This window comes from Delphinapterus leucas, unplaced genomic scaffold (genome assembly GCF_059928025.1).
Source record: "Delphinapterus leucas isolate spDelLeu-1000000601 "Yukka" unplaced genomic scaffold, BTC_Dleu_Yukka2 spDelLeu_asBTCV2_sq25, whole genome shotgun sequence".
Taxonomy (NCBI): Eukaryota; Metazoa; Chordata; class Mammalia; order Artiodactyla; family Monodontidae; genus Delphinapterus; species Delphinapterus leucas.
In genome coordinates this window covers 6144413-6162304 of record NW_028322234.1, presented here as the reverse complement: position 1 = coordinate 6162304, position 17892 = coordinate 6144413, and the positions used below count along the sequence as shown (strand labels likewise).

At 47.7% G+C, this 17892-nt stretch overlaps 1 protein-coding gene across 2 annotated transcripts; it reads left to right on the top strand.

The window, feature by feature from the left end:
• The first annotated feature begins 19 nt into the window (after positions 1-19).
• SLC35E1 (solute carrier family 35 member E1) lies at positions 20-16697 on the top strand. Of its 2 annotated transcripts, none has more exons than XM_089905233.1 (6): positions 20-431; positions 903-973; positions 3143-3280; positions 4302-4427; positions 12993-13238; positions 13718-16697. In XM_089905233.1, exons 1-6 carry the CDS (start codon positions 77-79, stop codon positions 13946-13948), a joined length of 1167 nt encoding a protein of 388 aa, XP_089761359.1. In that variant the 5' UTR covers positions 20-76; the 3' UTR covers positions 13949-16697. The 2 variants fall into 2 exon arrangements, with proteins under 2 accessions (XP_089761359.1, XP_022414200.1); XM_022558492.3 differs by having other exon boundaries at positions 22-500.
• Positions 16698-17892: the final 1195 nt, after the last annotated feature.

The window sequence follows — 17892 nt, the reverse complement described above, 5'->3', positions numbered from 1 at the left end:
CCGCTCCCGTCCGGCCCCACCCCCGCCCGGCGTCGGGCCGTCGGACGGGCGGGAAGGGGGTGGGCGCTCGGGGAGGATGGCGGTGGCGGCGACGGCGGGTGTGGGCGCTGGTGCCGGGGGCCCAGGAGCCGCGGGCGGCAGCGGCGGGGCGCGCGAGGGCGCGCGGGTGGCGGCGCTGTGCCTGCTGTGGTACGCGCTGAGCGCGGGCGGCAATGTAGTCAACAAGGTGATCCTGAGCGCCTTCCCGTTCCCCGTGACCGTGTCGCTGTGCCACATCCTGGCGTTGTGCGCGGGGCTCCCGCCTCTGCTCCGCGCCTGGCGCGTGCCCCCAGCGCCGCCAGTCTCGGGCCCTGGGCCCGGTCCGCATCAGTCGCCGGGCCCGCTCCTGCCACCGCGCTTCTACCCGCGCTACGTGCTGCCGCTCGCCTTCGGCAAGTACTTCGCGTCAGTGTCCGCGCACGTCAGCATCTGGAAGGTGCCCGTGTCCTACGCGCACACCGGTGGGTGCCAAGCCTGGCCTAGGGGAAGGCGGCCGGGGCACGCCGCCTGGGGCTTCGGCTCTTGGGTAGGAGCGCACCGGCCGGGGTGCAGTCGACGGTCAGGAATGCCGGGCTGAGAAGTCAGCTAATGTCCGGAAGGCGCTGGAGGCCGCCAAAAGCTTTTAGCAAGAGAGGAACACGCACAGGGGTCTCGGGAAGGGAAGGGGCTGAGAAGAATGCTGGGAGCTGAGCAGGGCGGATCAGAACTGTTGGGTTAGGGGGAAGGCCCACAGAAATAGAAGAGCTGAAGCAGGTTGAGGGGCTGCCAAGCCTTCCCGCCCCTCCAGTGGAGTTGGGACAGAGTCCCAGGGTGGGTTCTGGGACTAGAACAGCTCCCTGAACGCCCCTTGCCTCTCTTTGCAGTCAAGGCCACCATGCCCATCTGGGTGGTCCTCCTGTCCCGGATCATCATGAAGGAGAAACAGAGCACCAAGGTAACCCAGGAGGGCTCTGGGCCAGTGGGGGCCCCAAGGGCTTTCTGGCTGTTGCCCAGCTGGTGACGTGGTCCAGGTTCCTGGCCTGCAGGTTGCCTGGCTTCCTGTCAAGGAAGGAAGTCAGCTTAGAGACCTCTGGTGGCTCTTTTGCTGCTAATGTTCTGGACTCACCCTGGGGGCAGTGGTGTGTGGTGTGTGTGTTCCTGAGTTGTCTCTGTTGGGTGATCTCAGGATGCTGCCATCCATCTCAAGTGCAGCGTTCCTTCCTGTTTTGATTACCTACCTGGGGTTGCTGGTAGGCAACTTGGATAACTTGGTCCCATCCTGACCAGACACCCCATGCCCCTCCAGTGGGGTCAGGGTTGGAACATCCTTGGAACATCCGACTCCTTGCTGGAACGGAACTCTGACAGAGTTTCACATCTTTGCAAGAGATAGCGGTCAGGTTGGGACTTCTGGGGTCAGAAGTGAAATGCTAGTCAGAGGAGTCCGATTTTGGCAAAGCCCAGCAAAGTCTTCACAATAAAAACAGCCAGGAATTGTGAATGTCTGGGAATGGAAGTGAAAACAACACGCAGAACCCAGGGCTGCATAGGGAAGATGCTCCGGGCACAATTCAGGGTCTGTTCAAGATGCCAGGCCTGGGTATTTCCTGGCTTGGAGGGAGAGAAGCTGTGGCGTCAGCCAGAGACAGCCTTTCCCTGTGTCCTTAAGTGGAAGTGGGACTCTTGTTGTCCCAGCTGGAATCCATTTCATGCTGGACAGAGCTCCTCTTTCCTATGTGGTCGGTTTCTGGCATCCTGTATTTTATGTAACTTAGAACGGCGGTGCCCTGGATCAGCTTATAGAAATGGGGCCACCTCTGGCTGATGTTTTCTTTCAGCCAGTCTTTTCCCCTGCAAGATCTGGGCGCGCTCTGCAGCCCACCCGCAGGGTGACGTCAGGTGTGACTTGTCTCCCTAGGTCGGAGTTGCCTGAGAGGTGTGCGGCTGCATCTCTCCATATCACATTGTGTTTATCAGGTTTCCTGTTGTAAGGGACATTGTACCCGGCTTGGGCGGGAAGCCAGAACCTTACACAGAGAGGAAAGACAGGGGAATGGCTTAGGCAGGAGACTAAGGATAATGATAGAGTAAGTGTGGTCCCACCCTGTTTGGATAAGCTGGGTAATCATTCCTGATCTCAGGGGAAGAAATGGGACTTCAAAAGGGAGAGCCCGAGGGCGACAGCCAGTAGTGGGGGGAGCAGGAATTCTGGAATTCAGAGGCCTCCCTCGGCCCTGTGTGTGGGCGTTGGTGGGGTGGGAAGCCTCACCACCCCCTCCTAAAGTCTCCCAAGTGCTTTAAGAGTATCCTTTGAGCCAGGAGTAAGAAGAGCTAACTAAGTGTGGGGAATGGATCCCATTTTAGCCACCAGAGTTCCAGGGCCATTCCTTGCCCTAGGCCCTGGAAAGCTTGAGCCTTCTGGAAGGCCCCCTATCATGGCACTCGCTACTGGTTCTTTCGGCCAGCAGTTACTGGGTTGCCTGCCGTGTGCTGGGCACCAGGAGCAGTGAACAAGGAGCTGCCCTAAGCGAGTGCAGGGACGCAGACAATGTAAAGGGCGCTTACAGTGGATGGAGAGCGCTATTCCCTGGAACACACAGCAGAGGAAACTGACAGCGTCTAGGGGGAGGTGAGTCAGGGAAAGTTCTTGTGTTTGTGAACTGACACCTGAAGGGAAAGGAGGTCTCCAGCTGGAGAAGGTGTCGGGGGAGTGTCCCTACCAGGGATAACTGCATGTTGGAAGAGCCCAAAATAAGAGGGACCCGGCCAGCCTTTCAGACGATTGAAGTTTCAGACCCTGGTGTGTTGGTGGCAGCAGCTGGATAGATCCTATTGAGACCAGCCCTGGTTTGTGGCTCTTAATGAGGGTGATGGTATAGGGGGTGGGGCCACCCACAGTGATACAGCCCTGCCCTCAGGTACTTCGAGAACCATCTGCGTCCCACCCACCCACCCCCAGCGCCCCCTAGAGCATCACTGTCGTGGCTGACACCGTTGTTCAAAGGGGTAGGCAGTGTCCTTTTGGGGAGGGAAGAGACAGCAGCTGAGGCTTTCCTCTGGTCATCTGTGTTGGGTGGCCCAGCTCAACCCTGGCCCAACAGCCCCTCCTGCCCTCCTCTCACAGGTGTACCTGTCACTCATCCCCATCATCAGCGGCGTCCTGCTGGCCACTGTCACGGAGTTGTCCTTCGACATGTGGGGGCTTGTCAGTGCCCTTGCTGCCACACTGTGCTTCTCGCTTCAGAATATTTTCTCCAAAAAGGTATTTGGGTGCCATCCAGGGTGCACCTGGTGTTGCAGGGGTGTGCGGGTGGCATCTAAAAAAAAGTGGCCGAGTAGGGATTTCTTCGGTGTTGGAACAAAACAAATCCTGTTGCCCTTCTGCTGGTTTTCTATTTGTTTGGTTTTTAAATAGCTTTTTTATTATAAAGTTCGCCTACATTCAATGTGAAAAAATGGAGAAAAGCCCAATGAAAAGAAATCAGAAAACTTATTGAGCACCTACTGTGTGTGCCAGGCACCATAGTAGGTGCTGGAGACAAGGAATCAAGAGAGACCTGCCCTCTGCCGCAGGGTTTCCTCTTTACTGAGGAAAGTCGCAGTGCTGTCCCCTAAGGAGAACTACTATTAATGCTAGAGATTTTTCCTGCACAGTTTTTAGAGTTGTAATATTATACGTACTTTTCAAATTCTGCTTCGTTCATTTATTATTGCAACACTGCATGCTCCCATATCATTGAAAGTTATTGCTCCTAACTCCGGTAATAATCACATCTTTTCAGGTATCACAAGTAACACAGTCAGTTTCCCTATTGCAGATGCAGATTATTTCCAGCTATTCACTATAAATAATATTGTAATGAACGTCTTGGCGCATAACATTTTTCTGTCTCTCAGGTTATTTCCTTTTGATAGGTTTACAGTTCTTGGGTCAGAGGGTATGAGATGTTTATGGCTCTTGATATACTTTATGCCAATTTAGACATTAACCAGTGCCATTTCAGAGTGCCTGTTTTACTGTAGCTTCACCAGCATTGAGTGTTGGTGTTTTTTGTTTTTGTTTTGTTTTGTTTTGTTTCTTTTCTCCATCCTTCATGTACGAAACATCGTGCCTGTTTTGGACATGGGCTGTGTGTCTCGTCATAGGTGCACTTTCAGGTTTGGCAGTCAAGGTCAGATGTCAGGGTTAATGTACAGTCACCATGTTTGGGGCCTGGGTAAGCGGAGCCCCTCTTGCCACTTAATAGTTTCGATCAGGCTTTAAAGAGGTTTTCTCCCTTCAGGTATTAAGAGATTCAAGGATCCACCATCTCCGGCTGCTGAACATCTTGGGCTGCCATGCCGTCTTTTTTATGATCCCCACGTGGGTCCTGGTGGACCTCTCGGCTTTCCTGGTCAGCAGCGACCTGGTGAGTTGGCCTGTGTCAAGAACATGGCCTTTTCTTAACTGGTTCCAAAGTAGGCCCTTTGTCAGGGGGTCACGCCTCTGTGTTGACTTTGGGGCATCTGAGGCCTCTGACAGGCAGCCCTTTTAGCCCTTAGCCCTTTGATGACTCACACCGCTTGCAGCTGAGCAAGAAGGCTGCCTGTGCATTTCCTTCTGTGTCGTGCTAGATCCTAGCTGCTGATAGCTGCTGCATTTGTGCCAGTGCATTCAAGGAAGAAAACAAGCACAAGCAAGTTTCCCATCTTGACAGTCTGGTTCAGATCTCACTTTGCCTTTTGGAAACTGTGCTTGCACTGCTCGAGTCCTTTCTTGGTGTCATCTCTGTACTTCCATTGGCACCAGATGTATCCATAGCTCTCTAGGCACAGGAAAGAGCATCTTCCCACCACCTACAGGACCAGCCTCCAGAGAATGTGCTAGAAACTAGTGCAGGTGACAGTGATAAGAAGGAGGTTCTTCCAGGCCCGAGTTAGATGGAGTCAGTGTTTATTAGGGCTTAATGAGGTCTGACTGGATTCTTGACATTGGTCTTTAATCCCTACCACCACCTATGGACGTAGTGGAGGTTATCTCTGGTTTCCAGGTGAGGCAACTGTGGCTCTGTGTTCTAACTTCCCTTCCATGTTGATTAGCTGTAATGTTTCTGTGAAGAACTTTCCATCATCGGCTGGAACTAGTTTGTTACCTGAAAGTACAGTGCACGAAAAGCAGTTTACTGCTTCTCTTTCCTTCTAGTTACCAGTTTTCAAAGTAAAGAAAACCAGGGAGTGTTAACAGGGAGTTGAGGGTTTCTTTTGGGTGAAGGAGGGTTCTTTGATTTATTTACTTTTCAGTATCATTGTGAACTTGTGTTTGTCAGTTGTTATGTGTTATTTTGTTAAATATTCAGAGTATCTTGTCTGGGCTGATGGAGTCCTTCTTATTGGCTCCCTGCCCTTCTGATAGCACATATCAGCCTTGGGTAACTTTTGGCCCCACAGGATGTCCTCCCTCATCTTGTGCGCCTCCCATCCCAGACCTGCAATCAGCCACTCCTTCAGGGACCCGGGTTGCTTTTAGCAGAGAGAGATTCGTGTTTAGAGATACCATCTCAGTGCCACGTGTGCTCACTGCTGTTGGGTTGTCATTGTTTTTAAGACTTGGCAGTAAAAAACCAGGAAAGACGTATTTGGTGGCGGAGGGGAGAGCTTATCCTGATTCATTCTAAGTCCAGTTTAACATTGCAGCATTTATTACTGCTTTGATTTTGTGTGTGTGTGTCTTTCCTGGTACACTTGGTTTCTCACAACGTTTCTCATTCGCAATATACTACGGAAACTGTTCATACGTGATTCTACTGTACACACATATAACTGCTTCGGAGTGAGACTCCCTACCAGACAACTGCAGGTAGCGTACAGAGAAACAGTAAAGATTTCTTGGCAGCTCTGTCTGTCCTTAAAACAGGTTTCGTTACAGACGTACAACTGGAATACTGTGTTCTAAGGGCACTTGAAATAATTGTTTTCACAATATGCCTCTGTCACCAACTTCTTGTGCATTTGGGTTCCTTTACTTCCATTTGTTTTCAATTTCTAGGCAATTTTTTTCCCTCACTGAATATATCAAACCTTTATATTTCCAAACCCAAGTGATATGACAGGGTTTATTCAGAGAAGTCTAACTTCAGTCCCTGTTGCCTCCCCACTGCCGACCCCCATAAGTAGCCATTTTTCTGATCTTGGTTTACCCTCTCAGTGTTTCTTTTCGCAGACATAAGCAAATTTCTATATATGGTCGGCCCTCCATATCCATGGGTTTCGAGTCCCCATATTCAACCGAGGATCAAAATTTTCATCCGAGGTTGGTTGAATCTGCAGATGTGAAACCCACAGATACGGAGGGCCGACTATAAATTGTACTACGCCATTTTATATGAGAGACTTCGAGCATCCTCAGATTGGGGGCTCCTGGAACCAACGCCCCACAGATACTGAGGGCCAAGTGCGTTCATACCTCCCTACTCCTTACACAAAAAGTGGCTTTTTAGATACTTAGAAAAGAGTGCCTTGCTCTTTTCACTCAGTGACATGTCCTGAAGATCACTCCATACTGACCTGTTAGGTCTTTTTTGTTCCTTTTATTGACTGCATAGTATTGTCTATAGGTTTGGCTTCAGTTCTGTTACACTGTCCTGTTACAACTCATTGGGGTCTGTGTGTATACACACAAACAGGTATATGTAGGCTTTGCTCTGCTCTCTCTCTTTTATTTTTTTGTCTGCTCTCTTTGCTTTGCTTTTCTCTTGTATTTTGGACATTTTTCGGTTTTCTTCTAGTTTTTCTCATTGAGGCCATCTATTTTTTACCTTGATGGGGACCTTGTGCGTTTTAACAGCAGCCCTAGGAGCATGCAGTAGTCCACAGCGCTGCCGCCTGAAGGCGGGGTTCCTGTCGGGGCTCCTCCTCTCTGCCCTGTGTCTCTCAGCCAGGTGAGTTAGCTCTGTTCCAGTGTGGCGCTCCATAGTAGGAGGAAGGAGGTTCAGGTCGGAGAATATCAGCTGGGGCCTGCTACTCGCCATGTTACCAAGAAGCAAAGGCTACAGAGGGCAGTTCCCAGACACGCCCAGCCCTGATGCCAACAGTTCAGCTGAAGCCAGGCACGGATCACCAGACTTGGGAGCAGGAAGCCTAGTTTTAAAGTTTGGACAGGATGTGTGAAACGGGTATTTGAAAACTGGAAAGTAAATGGGAGCAGGCAGGCTGGTAGAAAAAGCCAGATTGCAAAGTACCACTGAGCCATCTGTGAGTTTGCCTTTCTTTTGCCTCCTGTGTCTCCAGCCTGGACTTAAGGCAGCCGGAAATGCAGAAGTGGGCACTGGGGGAGAAGAGAGTCAAAAGCCCTCTATGCTGGCTTGCAGACGGGGAAAGGAGATTCCTGATGTTCAGAGAGAGTAGAGGAAATCCCCCATTTTCTCTGTTTCCTTTGTTCTCTCGCATCCCAGGCCCCCAGCAATCCCATGATAGTGGCGGCAGCAGGTCCCACGGGCACCTGAGATGCTGAGGGGGGCAGCCTCCCTCTGCAGTCACAGGATGGGATTAGCCCCATTGCATTTTTTTTCTCCCTTCATTCTCCCACTGCTTGGCCCCCGAAAGGAGGTGCAGTTGTGGGAAAGACACAGCAGAATGGGGTAATTAATTCCAACTTTCTGACTGGAGGACTGAAAGAGGGAGCCCTCAGAAACCATAAAGTACCAAGGAGACATGGAGAGGAGGAACCCAGAGAAAGTGACCTCATAAAACATGAAATCCTGGGCCCACTCCTGAGCTGCGCACGTGGGAATCTGATCCTAGCAGCATACAAAGACAGGATAGACTACTACCCAGGACCAAGAGTGACAACTGGGTAGAGCACACTCAGGACAGAGCTGTGTACCACTGAAAAGGCTTTGAAAACAGAACTGACATTGGAACCACAACCCACAGGAGGCTGCTCAAGCTTGTAGCCTGAACCCAACTGAGTCTGCTAAAACCAAATATTGACATTCCCCATGGGACTTAAATAAGACCTACAGTCTTATAATATTCTAACTGTCCAGGATATAATCCAAAATTACTTGGCATATGAAGAACCAGGAAAATTTCAAGTCTTGTGGGAAAAGATAATCAACAGATGCCAACACTGGGATGACCCAGATGTTGGAATTATTGGACAAAGACTTTAAAGCAATGATATATAATCATGCTCCAAGAATGCTCTTGAAACAAATGGGAAGAACAGAAGATAGATAGAACCGAATGGAAGTTCCAGAATGGAAGGAACAGCTTAAACACTCACTGGATGGGCTAAGCAGAATGGAGTTGACAGAGGAAAGTCCATAACTTGAAGATAAATCAATAGAAATTATCCAGTTGAAACCACAGAGAGAAAAAGATGAAAAGACAAAGAAAAAATCTTTGAAAACAGCCAGAGAAAAATGATGCAGTATTTATAGAACAGCAGTTTGGATGACTGCGGGTTTCTCATCAGAAACAATGAAAACCAAAAGTAGAATAACATTTTTTTTTAAAGTACTGACACTAAGGAACTATCAACTGATTATATCCAGCAAATATAGAATCTTCAAAATCAACAGAACTATAGAAAATCAGCAAGAATAAAGAACTGAATGCCACAGTCAACCAACTGGATGTCTGACTGACATTTCTAGAATACGCTACCCAACAGCAGCAGAATAGTCACTCTTTCAAGTGTACATGTGGAACATTCACCAAGATCATATTCTTTGTTACAAAACAAACCTTAACAAAAGGATTGGAAACATGCAAAGTATATTCTCTGATCATGATGAAATCGGAAGTAAATGACAGGTAATGAGAAAATCTCCAAACACTTGGAAATTAAACAGCGCATTTCTAAATAATCCCTGGGCCAAAGAGGAAGTCTCAAGGGAGAAAAAACTTTTTCTCAACTTAAGCAAAACTGACCAAAAATGAGAGAGAGAGAGAGAGAGAGAGAAGACACTACAAATATGAGGAATGAAAGAGGGAATAGCACTGCAGAACTCACAGACCTTAAAACCGTAATACTACTACTGACAGCTCTATACACATAAATTCAACAATAGATGAAATAGACCAGTTCCTCATAAACCACAAACTATCAAAACGCACCCACTCAAGATGAAAAAGATAACCTGAGTCTCAGAGCTATTAAAGAAATTGAATTCATAGTTTAAAACCTTCTAAAAAGAAGTCATCAGGCCCAGATGGTTTTACTGGTAATTTCTACCAAACACTTAAGGAAAAATAAACACCAGTTCTACACAATCTCCTCCAGAAAACAGAAAAGGAAAGGAACGCTTTTGGCTCATAACAAAACCAAGAAAAAGACCAAAATCCCTCATGAACACGGAGGCAAAAGTTCTTAACAAAGTATTAGAACAAATCAAATGCAGTGATATATAAAAACCATGCTACACTATGAAAAAGTGGGATTTCAATCAAGAATGCAAAGCTAATTCAATACTTGAAAATCAGTCAGTGTAATCTACTATAATAGTCTAACAAAAATCATGTATTCATACCAACTGATGCAGAAAAGGCATTTGACAAAGTCCAACATCCAGTCATGAGTTTTAAAAAGCCAACAAACTAGAAATAGAAGGAAACTACCTCAATTTGATCAAGGGCATATATAGTTAACATCATAATGATGAAAGATTGAAGGCTTTTCCCCCTAAATTCAGGAATAAGGTAAAGATGTTTACTTTCAACATGCATATTCCACATCATACTTGACATCATAGCCAGGGCAACAAGACAAGAAAAAGAAAAAAGAAATACAGATTTGAAAGGACAAAATAAAATTCTCTATACCCAACAAAATTTTATTCTTTAGTATTCAACTATAAATCACTACTTAAATTTTAACTTTAATTTTTCTCCTTGTCAAAGGTGTAAATGAAAAAAAAGTTGAGATACTAATCTATCTGTGCGTGTGTGTATACATGGAGATAGATATATACCTATATATATTAAATTTTTAATATAGAAAAGCTGATTGGAAAATTTACATACACTGACTGGCAAGAGAACTGGAATAGCCAAATAAGTTTGAGAGAGAAAGAATAAAGTTGGAGGAATCACATTACATAATTTTAAGACTCAGTATAAAGGTATGGATATTGGTGGAGAGAGACATCGATCAGTGAAGCAGAATAGGCAGTTTGAACTTACACTCACAAATATGGGTAACTGATCTTTGATGAAGGTTCAAAGGCAATTCAATGGAGAGAGGATAGTTTCTTTAACAAATGGTGTTGGAAAAGTTGGACATCCATAAGCAAAAACTGAGGCTTGACTTCAGCCTCACACATTATACAAAATTTAATTCATAATGTATTCTAGACCTAAATTTAAGAGCAAAAATGATAACCTTTAGAAGAAAACAGAAGAAAAATCTTCACGACTTGGGATTAGTTCTTAGACATTACACCAAAAGCAAAGTCCATAAAGAAAATAATTGGTAAATGGGGGCTTCATCAAAATTAAAAACTTTTGCTTTCTAGTACACTATTAAGTGAAAGAAAGACAAGCTACAGACTGGGAAAAAATATTTGCCAATGAGATACTGACAGAGGACTTATGTTCAGGATATATAAAGAACTCTCAAAATTCAATAGTAGGAAAACAACTTGTTTAAAAATGGGCAAAAGACTTGAACTTCACCATTGTGATTGTACAGATGGCATGTGAAATATGTTCAACATCATTAGTCATTAGGGAAAAGCAAATTAAAACCAAGATGAGATGCTACTTCGTATCCAGTAGGATGGCTACAATGAAAAGTACTGGCAGTACCATGTTTGTCGAGGCTGGGCCACAACTGGAATTCTCATATATCGTTGGAGCAAGTGCAAAGTCATGCAGCCACTCTGGAAAACATTTGGGAGTTTCTTCTGAAGTTAAACATACACTGACCATATGTCCCAGCAGTCTCACTCCTGGGTATTTACTCTAGAAATGAAACTCACATTCACACAGAAGCCTGTACATGAATGTTTATAGCAACTCTATTCATGATCACAAAGTCTTGGAAACAACCCAAATGTCACTCAACGGGTGAATGGTTAAGGTAACTTCGGTATGTTTGTACAGCAGAACATTTCTCAGCAATAACAACTGTCATCCCTTACAACAACTTGGGGGGGGGGCGGTCAGAGGCATTATGCTGAATGAAAGAAACCTGTCTGAGAAGGTACCATGCTGTATCATTCCATTTATAGGACAGTCTCCAAAAGATGAACCTATCATGAGGAACATATCAGTGGTTGCCTGGGTTGGGGGAGGGGGTTTGCACAAAGAAGCCCTGGGGAGTGTTATGGGGTGATGGAGCTGTTCTGAATCCTGACTGCAGTGTTGGCTACATGAGTCAATATATGTGTGAAAAGACATGGAACTATCCACCGGGAGGAAGAAACACTTGACTTTATTGTTATGTCAGTTCTTTTAAAAAGCTGGATTGCCTGGGTTCCTTTCCTGCAAGATAGATATCTTTGCAAGCTGGCTGCCTTGTAAAAATAGCTTGGAAGTCCATATGGGTCACCTCAGGGAAGAATTGCTGGGAGAACAGGCCAGCTCACCCCGAAGGCGTGCTGGTGGGCTCACATGCCTTACAGAGGCTATTATCCCAACTAGGGCAACGTTCTGGGCAATTCTGAGCAGGTCGCCTACTCAGATCTCCCTCACCTTTAAGAGGACTACGTGATCGTTCCCTATCAGAGGGTGATAGAGATAGAATCAGGCCGCTGCCCTAAGATTGCTGCAGCTCCCATCCTGGCAGGGCCACTAGACACCACTGTCCTGGGCGACCCAGCTGCATCCTCCTCTGTCAAAGGCCAGAGCAGCCTGGGAACTGGCCTGGGATCAGCCCAGGCTCTTTGAGGAGTTCTGTGGCCCCGACGTCTGCTAGTTGTGGTTTCTTCTGGGCCCCCTTCATTAGGGTGGCTTACTTCTGTGAGGGTCAAATGGTAACTAAAATTTTGACGATAGCATCACCTCCTGTTTGTTTGGCTTGGGATTGTTTTAAAGCACTTTCAAAGCCATGATTGCATTTGATCCTCATAGCAGCAGCGTTGTATGGACTTATCAGGGGTCAATCTTTCCCATTTCATAGATGAAGGAAACAGAGAGGTCGAGCAGCTTGCCCGGGGGGTTCCCAGCAATGGGGCAGAGCCTCTGGCTCCCAGCCTTGGGCGGGGAGGGGGGGGGTCTTCACACACCCAGAGGCTGCCTTCCCAGGACCTCCCCATTTTATACAATGCATCATGTCTGCTATGGTTTAAATGTCTGTCACCCCCCACCAAATTCTTATGTTGAAACCTAAGCCCCAAACATGATGGTGTTAGGAGGTGGGGACTTCTGGAGGTGATTAGGTCATGAGGGTGGAGCCATCATGAATAGGATTCATGCCCTTATAAAAGAGACCCCAGAGAGCTCCCTCACCACTTCTGCCATGTGAGGACCCAGTGAGAAGGTGCCACCCTGAACCAGGAAAAGGGCTCTCACCAGATGCGGAATCTGCTGGCGCCTTGATCTTGAACTTCCAGCCTCCAGAACTGTGAGAAATAAACATCTGTTGTTTGTAAGCACCCTCAGCCTGTGGTATTTTGTCTTAGCAGCCCAAACAGACTGAGGTGATGTCCAGAATGCAGACCTCGCTCTGCTAACCCAGAGCCCCGGCCCTCACTGGACAGGGATGAGGGAAGGCTTTGGTTTGTGTCATACTCTGCACCCCTTGGGTAGCTGATGTCCCCCCGAACCTCCGCTTCCTCGGCAGGAAAGGGTGGTGATCATTATTATTGTTGCTCCATGCAGAGTGTCGTGAAGGTCAGAGGCTGTATAGATAAAGCACCTGGTATCACATGATGACCCACCTGGGTCTGTTCCCCAGCGAATGTGTGACCCTGATAAGCCGCTGTGTGTCACCCCCCCTGCCAGGGCAAGCGTGTGACCGCAGTGCTGTTCTCGCTCCCCCGTCTCTGTAGACCTATGTGTCCCAGTGGCCTTGGATGCTTCTGCTCCTGGCTGTCAGCGGCTTCTGTAACTTTGCCCAGAACGTCATTGCCTTCAGCATCCTCAACCTCATCAGCCCTCTGAGCTACTCGGTCGCCAACGCCACCAAGAGAATCATGGTCATCACAGTGTCCCTGATCATGCTGCGAAACCCAGTCACCAGCACCAACGTCCTGGGCATGATGACGGCCATCCTGGGAGTCTTTCTGTACAACAAGGTGAGTCTGGGGTGGGGGGAGGCTGTCCCCCCGGACGCCCAGGGAGTCTACCGAGAGTTGGTCGGGGCGGGGAATGGAAGGGGCCTCACCAGGAACTAAGAGGCCCGGGTTCCAGCTGCCAGCTTTGCCACTGACTGGTTTATGGTCTAGGCTCAGCCCCCTCTGCCCGGGGCTTCCTTTTCCTGCGTAGATGACCCCAGGCTCATGCCTCAGTCCAGTGTGGCTCTCGGGTCTACTGAGGCTTTATCGGGAATTTCCCTCCCTCCTTGCGAAGATGGTTTGCTCCGATGTAAGGCTGTGGGATGGCTGACAGGTAGGGCCGGTCCAGTAACAGTTCGCTGGCCATGCCCAGCCCCGCTAGGGATGACACTCGTGTTGGCCTTGAAGGCTGCTTGGCTGTGAATCTCGAGCTCCCCTCTGTCCTCTGTGCGTGTCCTGGACAAGGAGCCAGTGGTCTCACTGCTCTCTTGACCTCGCAGACCAAGTATGACGCGAATCAGCAAGCCCGGAAGCACCTCCTCCCCGTCACGACGGGGGACCTGAGCAGTAAGGAGCATCATCGGAGCGCCCTGGAGAAGCCCCACAACGGCATTCTCTTCCCCCAGCACGGGGACTATCAGTACGGCCGCAACAACATCTTGACAGATCACTTCCAGTACAGCCGGCAGAGCTACCCAAACTCGTACACTTTGAACCGTTACGACGTGTAGAGTCTAGCGACCAGGGCAGGACGTTCTGCCAATCCTCCCTCTTACCCCCCAGCAGTACCAGAAACTTCTGACAACCAGTGAATGTACAACCCGGCCAAGGGGGGACGGTGCAGAACCATCAGAAGACCCTGGGGTTCCCGGCCCCCTGGGGGCAGCAGGACGCCGTCCCTGCAGTGGGGACCACTGCTCCCGAGCTCCGGTGTTTCATGCCCTTTCTTCCTGGAGTCTGTCTTCTGAGGGCTGCGTCGCCATATGGAAATCTCGTCCGGCTTTTACCTTTCTGTGTGGACTTACTTCCCAAGTCATGTTTTTCAGAGTTCTTGTTCTGTTTTCCAGATAACAGCCAGGACCCTCTCTGGAAGGGACACAGACCTCGGAGTGGGCAAGAGGTGGTTTGCAGGGAGGGTGGCAAGGAAAGGACCCTAGGGTGGTGCTTGGTGACAGACTAGCAGCTTTAATTCCACTGCTCAGGTAGGCGTAGGACTGGTGCAGCCATGGAGCAGAGGAGTGTAACGGTTATTGAAAACATCTCCAGCCACAAAGATGGACTCAGCTTTCTGATCAGCCCCATGGCTGTTTGCAGTTCTGGCAAACGTTCCCCAGTGCAAAGCTATTGTAATTAGCATTGAATTCTTAGAGCCTAATTCTGACCCAAAAGTCAGAGGTGGCGTGTGCCCGGATCCAGAGGGAAAGGTGGCCGCTGTCTCCTGGGCTCCCTCTTCCGTTGCTGGAGCAGGGCATCTCTCCTCTCGGAGCAGCAAGGAGGAGGGGACGCAGGGCTGTGAGAAGGATCATGAGGAAATCGTGTTCAGTGTTTCAGGCTCTATTTCTATAATATTTGTTTTGTTTCTTGAGCTTTCACCACTTCTGTGCTGACTTAGGATGTTTGGGGGGGTGATGTTGGCTTTATGAGGATCTTGCATTTTCCTAGGGCAAATTTTGTAGCTGTCTGTGCTTTTGTGCCCCCATCCCCCTTAGGGGATGCAGGATGCATGAGGATCAGCTTATGGTTGGAAAACCCTTTTGTTTTTAAGCATTTAAAAACAAGAAAAGTTGCTGGCGATGCCTGTCTCGGCACATTTCTGCGCTTAGTAGCAAGGAAGTGTTTTGAAAAGCTGGTCACTAGCTTTTCTAGTGAGCAGTCCCTGAAAGTGAGATAAATCAAGAATGTCATCTCGATAGTTTGTGTCATAGATGAGAGCTCAGTGCTCTGATTTCCATTAGCTGTTCTTGTGGTGTTTGCATTAGGATCTGAATCATGTCCCAGTGAAGGGGCAAGCACCAAGCCAGGATTTGGTTTGCCAAATCAGTCTTTGGTCAAGAAAAAGTTTGGGTTTTGGCAAAATCACTCGAGGAAAATTATGTGACCCTAGTGGGCAACCCATGTGCTGAGGTCTAGGTCGGGACACCTGGCATCACTAGAGACTGTGCCCTCGGAAAGGACCACTTGCTTGGCTCTGAGGGTCTTCGCTGATGGCAGCCTTCTTCCTTCAGCCCTGTCCCCGGCCTCTTGAACAGGCACTTGGCTTGATCAGCAGATGGGATATCGGGTCACCCTTTACCTCCTGGCATGTGAGACGGTTCTGTTTCAAGGAAGTACCGCTTGACTCCTGTTTGTTTTGGTAATTAGAATTTTATACTTAGAGGTTACACTTTTGTCAGCTTATGAATGGGCGGCTCCTGGAGAGGTCACAGGGACCCCTTGTGGCCTGTGAGTTCAGTACCACTGGCCTAAGGAGTCCCTGTTTGTCGTTGTCTTGCTTTTGAATTACTTTGGCCACAAGTTCTGAGACAATGCTGTGTAAAACAGGAAGGGGCCGTTCTGAGGGTGTTATTTGTGAAAAGAACCTGCTGAGTGCCTTCACCAGAGGCAGTAGAGTCTGCAGTTGAACCACAATAAATGGGGATAATTTTGCACGGCACAGACATTACAGTAGTTGTCTTTATGATAGGAACTGATTTCTTGAACGTATAATTGAACTCCAAAATGAATTATGCCTCTATGCAGGTTTAATGAAATTTCTGAGGTTGCTGAAATGTGTATATTTGTTTTCCTTTTCCAGTGCAAGATCTGCTGGTGAGGGGAAATATCTGACTGGTTTTATTACGGTTTATACATGAATAAACGGGATATTTAGTTCTGTACATAAATCTACAGTGAGTACATACACTGGAATGAGAGACAATCATATTAGACCAAATCATCAGATCAAAAGACAAAGACATACTTCTGAGACTTGAAAGTTCAAAGCTGACACTGACCTCCTGAAGGCCAGTTTTCCAGCCACTTGCTGCCCTTGCTCAACCCTCCACCCCACTCTCAAATCCACATTTGCAGCTGGGTGCCCCTCACCTCCTCACTGCCAGGGATTGTGACAGCTAGTTCACCCATCCGTGGTATGGTCTGCAAAACTAACTCAAACCCAACTCCTTCGTTTTACAGAAGGGGAAACTGAGGCTCAGAGGGCATTTTTAAATAGTGTTTGTTCACTGTCTTGAGGCTCAGTGTGGAATTTTTAAGCACCTTATTTTAAGTCATTCATTATTGGGAAAATCAGACCCCTGTTACAAAGGAGAGAAGCCAAATAGGTTCAAATGAAGAAGCACTTGGAATTTCTGGATTTTACTGTGTATTTGGCATACATCATGCAACAGGCCCTCTGTTATCACTGGGACATAACCAGACCTGGATACCTTAAGGTCTAACAGCCTTAAGGACATAGAACATTAAATTATTGAAGAATCTGAACATTGTGAATCCTTTTCTTCAATCGTCACCTTGTTTTCAGGACTTTTCTTGCTATAGACTGTTCTGTGGGAATGATACTGTGTATATTCATGGCTGGCATTTACCAAAAATAAATGGTGGTCTCCAGGGAATCAAGACTGGTCCCAGTTTGTCACTGAGGGTCCCTTTCTGAGTGACCCTGTCGTCAGTGTGCCCAGCAACAAAACGTGTAAGAGGCAGAAAGAGCAAACCAACTTGGTTCCCACATTCAGGTGTATTGCAACTTTTTTATCTTTTCTAAGCCAAAACTTAAACACGTGACTTGTGAATTCATGAGCCAGTAGGACAAAACTAGAATCACAGCTTAACAGTTAATGACATGCCTTTATTGAAGAGAATAACATGGAAAATCCAAGAATGTTGTGATAGCTGTGCTTACATCTGTATGAGGAACGACAGAGTACCTGCTACGTGTGGGCTTTTCACACACAATCCACAAAGGATTACTCTTCACCTTGTGAGGCCCAGAGGGGTTAAGTCATTTGTCCAGGATCACACTGAAGTCTGCCTCCAAGCCCATTTCCCCCCATATTACTCAGAAACCGCTCCCAACAGACAATTTCCTTCAATCACAGTTGATGGGTAGGAGTTTCTCCTAAAACAATTGCCCACATCCTTTTAACTCATAATCCTTTTGTTCAGTGATTTACTGAGCACCAGAATATATCGCTGAGATAGATAAAGGTGCTTGTGAATAGTTTATCTCTGAAAGGATACACAGGAGGCCGGACACAGCAGTTGCCTCTGGAGAGGATATATGCACTTTTTTCAAAACTGCCATATTGCGCCAAGTACAGGAAGCAGATACGTAAGCCTTCTACCCTCGGAGCACTCAGCTTAATTTATGGATGTGTGACTAAGGAGCACACAAGTGCTGTGTTGGAGGCGGGGCAGAAAATGCTAAAGGAAGTACAGGGTAATTATTCAAGCGGCATATGGGAATGTTTTGGCTTGCGTTTTCAATTCACAGAGTATTTTATTTGCACATTTTATATTATATATGCTTGTTTAACTATCAGGACCCAAGAGGCAGGTATTAGCCCTATTTTACAGAGGGAAGTGGCAATGGAGAAAGTCAGGCTTGGCCCATGGAACACACCTGGAACCCAAGTGTCTGACTCCAAGCCCAGGGCCCTTTGCCCTGCAAAGCAGCCTC

Excerpts from the sequence above, each read along its gene's own strand:
- SLC35E1 (XM_022558492.3), top strand. The coding sequence starts at position 77 with ATGGCGGTGGCGGCGACGGCGGGTGTGGGCGCTGGTGCCGGGGGCCCA. Across the intron at positions 501-902 it reads CGTGTCCTACGCGCACACCG|TCAAGGCCACCATGCCCATC; the intron begins GTGGGTGCCAAG and ends CTCTCTTTGCAG. Across the intron at positions 974-3,142 it reads AGGAGAAACAGAGCACCAAG|GTGTACCTGTCACTCATCCC; the intron begins GTAACCCAGGAG and ends CTCCTCTCACAG.